At 55.1% G+C, this 13,138-nt stretch overlaps 1 protein-coding gene across 16 annotated transcripts in view; it reads right to left on the reverse strand.

Moving 5' to 3' along the window:
- EBF3 (EBF transcription factor 3) overlaps positions 1–11,851 on the reverse strand; it is a 129,669-nt gene extending 117,818 nt beyond the window's left edge. For 14 of the 16 annotated variants that reach the window (XM_056494535.1, XM_056494533.1, XM_056494529.1 and 11 more), the window contains exons 1-4: positions 3,015–3,571; positions 2,629–2,785; positions 2,136–2,199; positions 1,364–1,419 (exon numbers count right to left, since the gene is read on the reverse strand). In XM_056494535.1, coding sequence (XP_056350510.1) covers positions 1,364–1,419; positions 2,136–2,199; positions 2,629–2,785; positions 3,015–3,148 — 411 coding nt within the window. In that variant the 5' untranslated portion in view covers positions 3,149–3,571. Of the gene's footprint in view, positions 1–1,363; positions 1,420–2,135; positions 2,200–2,628; positions 2,786–3,014; positions 3,572–10,838 lie in introns of those variants that run through there. The other 2 variants (XM_056494530.1, XM_056494521.1) reach the window with 1 other exon arrangement.
- Positions 11,852–13,138: the final 1,287 nt, after the last annotated feature.

Consider the following 13,138-nt stretch of genomic DNA (forward strand, 5'->3'; position numbering starts at 1 on the left):
CGGAGTTTAAAAGGCTGCTCTGTAACCCAGCGAAATAATTATTGAAGGGTACGACGCCTCCGTCTTTGTCAGAGTAATTGTACTTGGCCTGTCAGCTCTGCTTTTCTCCGGGAGGAAATCCCACTATTTCACTCCTGGAGGCTTTTGCACCCAGCCCGGCTTTAGGCAGCAGAAGTAGAAAGTTTCTGCGGGGTGGGAGCGCGGCCGTGCGCGCAGCTTGCGCGGGGCCCACCCTGGCCCGGGGGACTCTCCTGGCCGCGCCTCGGGGGCTGCAAAGTTCCCAAAAATAATGGATGTGGGCAGGCTGGCCTCGGCCGGCAGTGCAGAACAGGCAGCGGTGTTACAGCCCGGCAGACTGGGGGAATGGTTTTAATTTCCATCGCTGGGATCTGATTTCCAGAACACTGGAAATTATTCGCTATTCTCACCTTCCTCCCTATTCCTCCAAAAGATATTTAATAAATACCAATTAAAAAAAAAAAAAAAAAAAAAAAAAAGGTCGTGAAATTCTCTCAAAAAAAAAAAAAAAAAATTAAAAATAATGAAAAAAGAAATAAAGTTGATTAAATCCCAAGCTCTGTGTCTGTAATTGCTGTGGTGCAACGCTGATAACACGTAGTTATCATCGGAAAAGTTGACCAAGACAGGTTAAATAATTTAATAAGGAACTGCTTGTAATTATGTTATTTACAAGGTATGACAGAGGTTTGAGGAAGAAACAGAAGCTGATCTCAGGGAAATGGACGGGTTTGGGTGACCCCTGGAGCATGGAGTTTGAATTATGGAGATGGGGGGCTGAGAGGTGAATATGGACTAGAGGAGAACAAGATGACTTTTCACCTCAGCACATTTAACTTTTAAATCCAAATAAACGTCTCGCGTTACTGGATGGTCGCGTTATAAAAGAAAAAGGACTAATCCCGGCCAGTTTCAGAGTGAAGGGAAGGGTCTGCCCTTTCCTCACAGAGAAAAAATATCGCCAAAAAAAAAAAAATAAAAGTTACAGAGGGGGAAAAGTGCGTTTAAAAATAAATCTGGGTAACTCGGTGGGATTTTTTTCCCCCTTTCCTTTCTCCCTCGCTAAATTAATTATATCAAACATCTGTTCCCATGACGTGGTCCTCGATGCCACACACACCACTGAATGATCTCAACGCTGCCTCGAAGAGCAACAACACACTTTTTTCGCTCTCCCAAATATCCTCCGGTAATCGGGATCTCAGTCAGCGGCTACCTGATTTACCCGCTCAGGTAAATTAAAAGTAGGCGCGCTCCTCCGCTTTGCTCGCCCCCCACCTTTCCACGCAAGGGCAAAATATAAACTTAGGAACCCGCGTGGTAAGAAAAGCGTAAACTTTCTCACCTGTTTGGTCATGGAGTCTATTAGCCGAACGTACAGGTCCTGCTCTGTCCTAACTCCTGCGGAGGGAAAGCACAGACAAATTCCGATCAGGATTTCGGGAGCGAACCCCCCCAGTCCCACAAGGAAAGGATGAGGTCAGGCAATTAACCGCAGCGGGCAGGGATCGGCCCCGCGCCGGCTTCAGGAGAAAATTCAAAATTTCCCAAAAAAAAAAAAAAAATTAATAATGATAAAAATTAGCCAGGAATCAGCGGATGCTGGAGTTGTTTGAGCCCGGCTCTCGGGGGGCCGTGGCCGAGCCAGCCCCCCCCGGCCGCGGCCCCACGGCCCCGGGGAACACGCGGGACCCGGGGCGCTGGTGCTGCGCGTCCCCCCGCGGCTTTTCCGCGCCCGAGGAAGCGGCTCCGCCGGGCCGGGGCTCCGCTCTGCCCGCTCGCCCCATCCCAATAATTACCATCAATTCCCAAAACTGAAAAAAAAAAAAAAAGTCCCTTAAAAGTGCCGCTGTGCCCGAGCAGCCATCGATCCCCTTTTTTACTTTCCACTTCAAGCCCAACCGGTTAATCATGTGAAGTACCATTGACTTATCGATCCTTTATGTTTTGTTTTCCTTATATGCCAAGGAAAGGGCCGTGTTTACACGCGTGTAATTTTAATCTCGAAATCTTTATATCCTTTATCCCCCTGCACCCCCCCAAAAAAAGGCCTCGGAAGGAAAACCAGACTTTTCAGCGGCACACGGACGCTCAAAAATGAGAGAACGACAACTTACCATTGCTATACAATAACTGAAGTTTATAATGAATCCCATTGTTAGTTTTTTCATTGTTTGGCTCCTGCAAGCAACGATAAATAATTACATTTAGCATGAAAAATATCGCCCTCCTCCTGCTGCCCATTTTCTCGTCCCTGAAGCGGCTCGGAATTAACAGTTTGCAGAAATTCAGCCCACGGTCACCTTTTTTTTTTTTTTTTTTTTTTTTTTTTTTTTTTTTTTTCTCCTGGTGTGGAGCGCTGATGATGTCATTAGCTCGGTGCAAATATGTCATGTTTTGCCGTTTTCCCGGTGTTTAAAATAAGTCGGGCTAAGTTTCTAACCCCGGGGTCTATTCGGAGCGGCCGTGAGACCGGGGGGAGCCGCACGTGGCGTGGGCGCCGCTGGAGTGCCGGGAGAGCTGCCGTGCTGGGAATGAGCTCTGCTCCACTCAATTACGCTTAAAAAATGAAAAAAAAAAAAAAAAAATTAAGAGAACTGGCAGACTTACTTTCTCTTTCTCCACAAAGTCCACAAAAGCTGTTCTCTCAATCTCCACCGGCTGTCCCTGCCTGTCGTACAGAGCTAAGACGAAGTGGAAAAAATTGGATTTTCTGAGATTGGAAGGCGGCTGTTTCTCGAAATGTGCCCGAGCCAGCCCCACGCCGCTGCGGGAGAAAACAAGACAAGGCGTGGGTGAGAGCGGCGGGAAGGGGCGCGCAGGCTCCGCGGCCGCGGGGGGATGCGGGGGGATGCGGGGAGCGCGGAGCGGCGCGGAGCGGGGAGGCTGTAACTGATACGGGGCGGGCGGGGGGGGGAGTTAAGGGGGGGGGATTTACGGCCGGGATGAGAAATACAGGAGGAGAAAACCGCCGGGAGAGGATTTGGCAGACGTACCTTTGGGCGGCCGTGTTAGCATCCACTACCCCAGCAGTATGCATCCATGAGCGGACGGGGTTCATCCCACTGCCCAGCGGTTCTTCTTTCATGGTCGTCCCACCTCTTGGTATATTTTCCTGAATCCCAAACATTAAAACAAATTTGGGCAAAACCAGCTCCTAACCAAAAGGGGTTAAAATTGAGGGAAATGTCAGATACGGGGTGGGTTGGTTGTTGCTTGATTTTCTCTCTCTCTCTCTCTCCTTGGCGACTGGAATATAAGAGATGACTTTACTCCCTGTGATCAGTAGGAGAAAAGCTCAGTTCAAGTCTTGCTTCCTTCTTCAATCTGTCCTGTATTGGCACGACATAAACAATTTACTGAGTACTTCTGTGCGGCGAGTTGGATGGCGTTCCAGTTTGGTGGTTTAAAAAAAAAAAAAAAGGAAAAAAAAAAAAAAAAAAAAGAAGGAAAAAGTATAACTGCAGCCGGCGACACTGCGATGTGGCTTTTTTTTTAGGGGGGGAGGGGGGGAAAAAAGAATAAATATTTTTGTTGTTGTTTGCAGACGCGCTCAACGTGGTGTCATCCTAGTAAAAACCGGCTCGGCAAAAAAAAAAAAGCTTCAGGACACTGCTGAATCGACCACTTTCTGGCAAGGCTCTCCTGCTCCAAAAGACAAATAAACGGGGGGGAAGGAAAAAAAAAAAAAAAAAATCCTGATTACCGCGGAGGTGTTGCCGGGCACACGGGAGAACGGGGCGCGGGCCCGTGGCGGCTCGCGGAATGGACGGAGGCGCGCAGAGCCCGGCCCTCCCTCCCCGAGGAGCGCGCCCCTTCCCCGGGAGCCGGGCCCCCGCCGCCGCGGGAGACGTGGCGTCACCCGTGACGTCGCTAAGGGGGCGTGGCCATGCCCTTATATGGAGAGCGGGGTCCGGCGGCGCGCCCGCCCCTCCCGCCCCCCCCCCCCCAAACCCGCGACAGTGACAGCGACAGCGACAGCGACACACGGGCCGGGCTCGCCCGGAGGGGGCACGGGCTGACCCGGGCCGAGGGGTCGCGGCCGGACAAAGGGCGCGATGTCGGCGCGCTATAAATGCAGGGCGGACACGGCCGGGGATACCTGTGCGAGACTTGGTGTGCACACGCAAAGCAGCCCCGGCGCTGGGTCCGCCTTGTCCGTCTGTGTTTGTGTATCGCCGTAGAAATATATATATATTTATTTTTTTATCTATTTGTATACATTTTTATATATTGATATATATGTGTATATTGATATATATTTATATATTGATATATATAGGTATTTCTATGTATTGGTATTCTCATATATTGATATTCTCATATATTATATTCGTATATATTATATTCTTATATATTACATTCTCATATATTATATTCTTATCTGTTATATTCTTATCTATTATATTCTTACATATTATATTCTTCTATATATTGATATTCTCATATATATTGATATTTTATACATATTGATATTTTTAATATATTTACATGTTATACCTATACATCGTCTCCTCAACTGATGATCTTTTTCCGCCCAGTGTGGGCTGTGACTTCCTTGTAAAATTTTTTTAACCTCTTTTTAAATTTTTTGGTGTTTATTTTTGTGCATTTCCCACGTCCCCGCGTTAATATTTCCCGAACTCGGGGAAAATCGGCGTTCATATCTGAATGAATCGGTGAAAATCGAAAGTCCGATTTGTGTTATCAGGATCCCCTTTCTCCAAGGGGTGAGGGAAAAGAGGGGGGAAAAAAAGGATGTGTTAGAAAGCAATCTATTTTGCTGGTGTTGGGGGTTAATGACTATTGCCAAAGATAAGTGAATTATCAAAGCTGTTGCTCTACCCGATCTCAAAATCCATTACATTGCTGGCCGTCTAATTAAATACGTAAGTATAATAAAATCATATTTTATGACTATTTGAGGGTAATGAGATTAGTCTTTAGAAGCGATCGCCACATATTAAAGATGCCACTGTCTATAGAATGTTAATAACCTTAAATCAAAGTGTATGGAAACTATTCATGAGAAATTAAAAGAAAATTCCTGTATTCATAATCAGCCCGGAGCTTTTGAGGTACAGTAGAGCAGATTACAAACCCAAACACTTTTATCGCGCAGAGAGAGATACCAAAGTTCCCAAACAATGCCAAGCTCGCGATGGCATTTGGTGGCACGGACACATTTGGGGACCTGGAGCGGGCGCCGGGGGCTGCGGGTCCCCCCAGCCCGCAAAATCCTCCCTCCTAAAAATGAGGTAAAAAATGCCCAACACCGCTGTTATTGCAAGATATTTCCCCAAATGAGCAACGCCGAACTTGGTGCTTCCCCTCCGCTAACGAAAGCTTAAAATCATTTACAGTATCTTTAATTCAGATTACACGCGCCAAGGCGATTTAAATCTGATTACCAAATTAGAAGGTTTTAAAACAAATCCTTTTAAATCTGATACTGTTGACTAAGGAGGGGAGAAAAAAAAAGTTCCATAAGCCCATCACATAAGGTAACGATCCTGCCCCAGAAAGAAAGGGAGTTTTAAACCTTTTTGACAACAAATGCAGCTGCCCCACTATTTTGGACGATATTAAGCGAAAATGAATGCAAATCTGTGTTCAGAAGCCATCTGGCCAGGAATGGGGGAATCAGCTGCTCCTCACAACAGGCTCTGAGCCTGAATCTATTTCAGCTCATTTTCTAGATCATCTGGTCCTGCACCCAAAGCGTGGAAAATACGGTCTTTATCATTCACCAACTTTATCTTTTTTTTTTTTTTTTCTTTTTTTTTTTTTTTTTTTTTTTTGTCACTCTGGCTGGCTGGAGCTGCCGGCTGCCGGGGGAGCCCCGCACCGCCCCGCACCGCTGCCAGGCCGGCATCCCGCGGGGCGCCCGCCCCCGGCAGCTCCTCGCTGTTCTGGGGGTCCCGGAGGGAGGGGAGCGGGGCCGGGCCCCCCCAGCCCCGGGAGCGCGGCCCGGGCTGCGCGCACCTTGCGCGGAGCGCGCAGAGGGTGTGCGCGGCTGCGGGGGGCGGCCCGAGCCCTCCCGGCTCCGCGGCCCTCCTCCTCCTCCTCCTTTTCCACCTCCTCCTCCTCCTCCTCCGGCGCCAAGTCTCCCTTTTGTGTGAATTTACGGGGTGAGGCTTCAGTGATCCCCCCGCAAATTTGCATTTAAATAGCGACATCAAGCGATGCGCGTGCCACACACCAGCGGGCTCCCAGATGTCACGGCGGAGGCGCTCAGATGGCCGCAGCCCAGCTGTCCCCCGGCCCGGCCCCGCTCCGCGCCCCCCGCCCGGCCGGGGCAGCCCCCGCAGCGCCTCCTCCTGCCCCGCACACGGAACCCCGCGGAAAACTCGCACCCTTATTCCCACCGCCCTGAGAGTATTCCCCCAAACTTTATCATTTTATTTTTTTCCCCCTCGGGACAATCCCCTCGGGACTATTATCTCGATCATTTCACTTTTTCTTTTTTCTTTCTTTTTTTTTTTTTTTTTCTTCACCTATTATTATTTCTTGTTTATTTCTCATTTCACGGTTTAAATCACCCAAGTTGGAGAGCGGGATTTCGGAAATTTCGCTATTTCCTCGGCCGTGGGCCGGCCCCGAGCTGCCCAGCTCCGCGCTTCCCACCGCACAAACTTTCCCAGCGGGAAGTTGCGCTGGGAGCGGCGGCCCCGGCCCTGCTCTCGGGGGGCTCGGCCGGGTCCCCGCCGCTTGCCAAGGTCCGTATTTCAATTTTATTCTTGGAAGGCACCTTCATTACCAACGCGCTGGGTTACACCGGGCGAAATTTATGCCCGGTGTAACCGAAGCAAATCTCTACAAACTCCTGTGCTGCAGGAGGGAGAAATGGGTGTTTTGGGGTAAATTGGTGTTTTGGTGTGTTTTCAGGTAGGGCGGCCCCGCGGCCGCTGCCTCAGGGCGTCCATGCGCGGGCAGGCGCTGATAACGCGGGGGCGCAGCGCGGCGGGGCCCAGCGCGGCCCTTGCGCGGGGGGTCGCGCATCCTCGGCCCGGGGCAGAGGCCGAACGCGGCCCAGCAGCGGAGCGGAGCGGAGCCGAGCCCGGAGCTGCCGCCGCTGCTTTGGGGCTCCTCGGCCCCTCCGTCAGCCCAGGCCCCCCGAGCCCCGCCACGGGCAGGGCGTGCGGGAAGGGCCGGGACCCCCGCGCCGCCTTTGGGGACGGATTCACCCGCGCCGGGCTCATTCCCCAGCTTGGGTTCGCATTCCTGAGCATCCCGGGCCCGCTGCGAAGCGCACGGGGCCAGCGGAGCGCTCCAGCCGCTCGCCCCGCGGGGCGCACCGGGCACGGGCACGGCCGGGGGGCTGAGCTGCTCCGCGCCCCGCGCAGGCACCGCAGGGCGGCTGAAGAGAGGGGACGCAGTCCGTGTCCGTGTCCGTGTCCGTGTCCGTGTCCGTGTCCGTGTCCGTGTCCGTGTCCCTGTCCCTGTCCCTGTCCCCTGGTGGCCCAGGTCCCCTCGGCCGCGCATCTCCCGCACCCCTGCGCGGCTCCCGGCCAGGCTGCGCGGCGGCGCGGTGGGTCGGGCTCGGGGTCACGGAACTCCCTGTGGGTGCAGGGATGTTTTATCCAAACTGGCTCTCGGCCGTGCGCTCCCCCCGGCGCGCTCCCGCGGCCCTGCGCCCCGATATTGTTACATCAAAATTAGTTATTAAAAAAAAAAATTAAAAAGGAAAAAAATAAAAGGAAAAAAAAAAAAAAAAAAAGCCTTAAACTCCCGCCGTGCCAGAGCGCCTGCCCCGGTAGCCGTGCGCCCAACGGGAGCTTTTCCTCGGGAAAAACTCCCCGCGGGCGCTGCCCGGCTCCCGGCGGCCCCGAGGGCGCGGCGCGGGCGCTGCCCTCCCGGTCCCCGCGGGATGCTGCGGGGCCGCGGCCCGGGGATGCTGCGGGGCCGCCGTGTCTCTGCCCCCCGGGGCCCGGGAAGGGGCTGGGGGCGGCCGGAGCCGCGCGGGCGGAGGAGCCGCCGCCCCCGCGGAAGAGCGCGGGCGCGCAGCCGGGGCCGCGGGGAGCTGGCGGCCGGACAGGTCCCATCGTGCGGCGGGAACAATATAAACTGACTCCAACTGAACAAACAAGGATCGATCAGATAATTTCAGATATTATAATTGGCTTTAATTAAACACACTTCGTTCTAATTAACTCTGAAATTTTAGCATGCTTTGGGACGTTGGTGTCTGATTTGATATTGTCAGTCCAGATGTCCTAATAAAATTCAATCCTCCACTCAAGACTTCAATATTCACTAAGAACAAAATGCAAATTAAATGTAAAACCTAAAGTATCGCCAAAGGTATAATCAAGAAAGGTGTCTCAAAACTTCTCACTTTTTATTACGCAGTAGTTAGAAAATGCAGATTACATCCTAACAAGACCTCGACTGAATAATAGAAACCTTAACTCTTTCGTGGTCAGCGCTCGCTCTGCCCTGCAGGGATCCGGGCACATCCTCCTCCAGCGCACGGGCAATGCCCGCGGTGCGGGGCTCCGCTCGGAGCGGCCGCGGGGAGCGGCGGAGCCCCGCGGCACCGGCTGCTGGCCCCGCCGCGCTGCCGGAGCAAAACTTGCCGCTGCCGCAAGCACTTCTGTCCCCGAGGCGAGCGGCGGAGCGGCCCCGGGCCGGCCGGGCGAGCACAGCCCGCTCCCGCACGGCGGGGCTGCGGGAGAGCCCGGGAGCGGCACCGGCACCGCAGCGCTCGCCCGGCGGGCGGGACGGGGACCCCCGAGGGGGACACACACCCAGGGAAAGTCTCCATCCCCTCGCCCCCGAGCTGCCTCGCCATTTCCCCGCCAGCCACAGCGCTCCTGTAAATAATTAAAGGCTCCGGAGCGGCGCGGGGAGCTGCGGGGAGCCCGCCCGGTGCCTCCCCCGGCCGGCGGCCCCGGTGCGGGTCCCGGGGTGCTGCACCCCCGAGCTGGGCTCGGCGCCAGCCCACCGCCTCGCCGCGCCCGCGGAGCTCCGAAAGCCGGGCTATTCCCACATTAAACATTTGTATGTTTTCCATGCTAATGGAGTCACTTAAAGCTGTTGCTAATTTAACTTTTTAAAAAGGCCACAGCGTGGTGATTTGCATTTTCTTTAGGATATTGAAATGAAGGGAAAACTGCTGGGCGGTGAGGCTGCCCCGAGCGTAGCTGGGGGCCATGCCGGAATGAAAAGAGCGAAAGAAAAGAAGAAAGAAGGAAACCGCCGCTTCTTCCCGACTGTTAATAAGCAATTTGTCCCGCCGCGATTTACATTGCAAAGACAAACGTGTCGGGGCGCCCGGCCCGGCCGGGGCCCCCCGGGCCGCTCCCCCGCTCCGCGCTGCCCCGACATCACCCCAAAACCGCGCTCCCGCATCCCGCCGGGCGCGCAAGTCCCGCAACCGCGGGCGGCCGGAGGCAGAGCAGGGCGCTCCCCGCGCCCCTCGGGCTTGAATTTCCAATGAATTTCCGAGCGCCCCGGTCTGGGTAAACAACAAGTGCTGGGATGGCCGCTTCCCTCGGCAGATCCCCTCTCGCCGCCGCCAAGGCTCTGTAGCGTGGGGACCGTGTGCCATCTACAGGACACTGCGCGGGCGGCCGCGCTCCGCGCCCCCGGCCCCGCCGCCTCCCGCTCCCCCCGCCACATCCGCGAGCAACCATTGATTATTTGTTATTTCAACTTTTTAAATTTTTTTTGTTTTAGCTTCAAATTAAAACTTTGCGGGGATAAAGATTGCTGCTCTGCCCGCGATTTTTTAATTTTTTTTTTCTTAGATTAAAAGATGTGAAATGTAAAGATAATGCGATTTGATTTGTTAGTCTAACTCCACGATTTGAGAGTTGATGTCCCCAAAGACCGGGCGAGCTTTTTCCCTTTATTTATTTTTATTAAAACATCAATCTACTCTGGAGCTGGGTGAACTCAGTTTCACCTAGAGAACATAAAATTCTCCATACCAAGGAAATAAGCACCTTTCATAAATCAACAGTATTCCTGACAGATCGATCAATTTTTGGTTGTTAATCCGAAAGGAGGAGTTTTAATTGCTTTCTGCCTTTTAGCCCGGCCACCTCTGCGCGGCGGCTCCGGCATCGCTCGGCTCTCCCCTTCTGCGCTCGGGAGGGGGGAAAAAAGCCCCGGAGACCCTTCCGCACCCCGCGCAGGGCCGCGCAGCATCCCCGCCGCGCTCCGTGCGCGCAAAGCGCCCGGGATGCGCAAAGCCGAGCGCCGCGCGGCGGGACGGACGCGGCCGTGCAGGGGCGCGCAGGATGCGCGCAGAACCGCGGCAGCGGCTCCGGCTCACGGCCCAGCCCAGCCCGGCCCGTCCCAGGTAAGCGGGGGCTCCTCCGCGCTCGCCCCCCGCCCGCGCCCCTTCCCGCGGCCGCTTACCTTGCGCGGGTGCGGCGCGGCGGGCAGCGCGCACGGCGGAGGGAGGGGGACGCGGCGGAGTGTGCGGAGCTCCCCGCGCTTTAATACACTTCTCACCCAGCGCAGCCGGCGCTGCGCGGGGCGCAGCAGTGCGCAAGCGCCCCCCCGCGCTCTGCGCTGCGCGGGCGGGGGCGGGCGGAGGCGCGGGGCGCCCGCGGGGGCGGAATCGGCTGCGCGGCCCCGGGGGGGAGCGCAAGAGGGGGGCGAGCCCCCGACCGCGGGGTGTCCCGGGCCGCCCGGCCCCGCTGCGCATCCCCGCGCCCCGTCCGCTCCGTCCCGGGACGCCGCGGTTCCTGTCCCGCATCCCGCGGAGAGACCGCGACCCGGCCCGCGGAGAGACCGAGCGCTGCAGAAACGCAACAGTTTGTCCCGCGGGGATGCGAGCCCCGGGGATGTCCCGCGTGGGAACTCACCGCTCCTGGCTCCTGCCGCCGAGGCGCCGCTCACATCTTCCCAACTCTTGGAATTCCCCCTCTCGGGCCGGAGCCGATGCCCAGCGCCCACCTCCTGACCATACTGGGGCGGTACTGGCGGCGCTGGGCTCCCAGAACTTCCCGGCTGCTTTGCGCTTTGATTTGAAGCGCGGGCGATGCGCAAAGAACGCGACTGGCTGCGAGAGATTTTATTTTGTTTATTTCTGCTCTTCCTTCCCCTCCCTCTCCCAGTTTAGCCCAGGAACTCCCGCAGCATTGGCTAATCCTCGAGGAGGGATAACTGCTGAGATCTTTAGCCAGCTCTCCGCTACCACGGATACTTCCTAGAGCTTCAGCAGCTCTGTGAGGGATGTGCGGCTACGAGATGTGAAGGTATTTCGAAAAAAAAAAAAAAAAAAAAGAAAAAAGTAGCGGTTTCCAAGTCAAGCAGATTCCTGCAGGGACGTGAAGCCCGGGACTATATTTATGAAAAATAAACCTATCAGTGTTGGCCTTGGTTATAAATTCAGGGAACATTTACCCCCAGGTTTATTCTGACGGCCGCTGCTCTCTGTTTTGGGTTTAATTTGTACAATGAAGGGTTTTAGCAGCTGGGAGAGGGGGGAGGCTGCAGGCAGCGGGGCAGGAGCCTGGATTTGGTGTTTGGAGGGTTTCAGAGCCGTGTCTGGGTGGGCACGGGGACAGTGACCGGGGACAAGTCTTCCCCATGCACGGCTGAGCTCAGGGCAGCCTCTCGGGGTTAATTCTGCTCTGTTCACCCACGGACCAGCTCAGCTGCTGCTTAAGCCGCTGGGAAACAGCTGCCCAGATGTGCTGCAGGTGGGGAAGGTTCGGCTTAGCCCTAGAAATGACAGCACCACTCTGGTCCTGCTCCCCAGAGTCCCGGGGCATCCCCACCACAGGGATGGAGCAGCACGGAGCTGCTTCAGCTCAGGGCTTGGGCAAGCGGTTCCGTGCCTGGTCTGGGCTGGGAGGGCGGCCCTGAGGTCTGGGGACCAGCAGGAATTGTCCAAAGGGGTCCCATGTGTAACTGAGGGATTTGGACTTTAATAGTTGTACAGTATCCCGAGCGCATGGGATGGGCCATTCAGTTTGTGTAAGTGCCTGGGAAATTGTGGGAAATGCACGCGTTTTTAAAAAGTGCTCATGACTGGAGAGGACACAATGTCTCTGTGGGTTCTGTGGAGTCAGCAGGGATGAAACCAGGAGGCAGAGCCAGGCAGAGCCGGTGCTCCAGGCCCGAGCCCTGCGGGTTCTGCCCAGCCCAACACGTCCCCAAAACCCAAGGAAGTCCTGCTGGAAAACAGCGGGAACTCGCTTTCATCTGCAGCTACCCCCTCTCGCATGGAGGCTGAGGTGTTGCTTTTTGAGACAAATCCGTGTCCACAAAATATTTACCCAGCAGATTCCTCCAGAGCCACGTGATGCTGCAGGGGATGCTCTCCCCAAAACCTTCCCCCTCGTTTTTGTTACACCCCTCAGAAAGAGCTGTAAGGCTTGGGAATTAACAGTGCCCATCTCCTTCTGTCACCAATCCACTTTTTAAACATTTTAAAACATCCTAGATATTTTTCACGCGCTCCTCGAAAAGAAAGGTCGGTTCTGCTGCAGCCTTTTTGAGCACCAGCGCTGGGGGTTAAGCGCTTTACGGGAAGTGTCAGGGACGGAAAAGGACATTGACTGGAGCTGCCCCTTCCTCAAGGACGTGTCTGTGTGCGGGGGCCGCGATCCCCGTGTCGGGGGGTGGGAGGTCGCTCCTTGTGCCACTTGAAGAGAGGACGTGGCAGCAGCTCCCAGCGGGGACAGGGCAGCCAAAAACCCAGCGCGGGCTGTCAGGCGTGCGGAGCGCGGCGCTGCCCCGGGATTCCAGGAAAATCCGGCGGCCACGGGGAATGTTCGCCTCCAGGCCTGCGAGAAGTGCTGCGACCTGCTGATGGAGACAGGTGGAGAGAGACAGGGAGGCGAACGCGAGCGCTCGGGAAAAATAAACAGCGGCCAGAAGAATATCGAATTTAAATGTTGCTAGCGGAGAACTCCGCCGGCAGACTCTGCTGGAAATTATCTGAGACACCACGGCACAAAAATGCTTCCTTTTCACGAGGCAAATGATCTAATCAAGATGTATGTGCATGACAATGCGCTCGCAGGGAGAGAAAGTCGGAGTTATCTGCTTCAATTACGGCACTTCCCGTGTCCCTGTCCTGGCAAAGGATGAGAATAATAAATACAAACCAGTTTTTTCCGAGCCTGTGACTGAGCTGAGTAACTCAGCTCCCATT

The sequence above is a fragment of the Oenanthe melanoleuca genome, chromosome 6, assembly GCF_029582105.1.
Source record: "Oenanthe melanoleuca isolate GR-GAL-2019-014 chromosome 6, OMel1.0, whole genome shotgun sequence".
NCBI lineage: Eukaryota > Metazoa > Chordata > Aves > Passeriformes > Muscicapidae > Oenanthe > Oenanthe melanoleuca.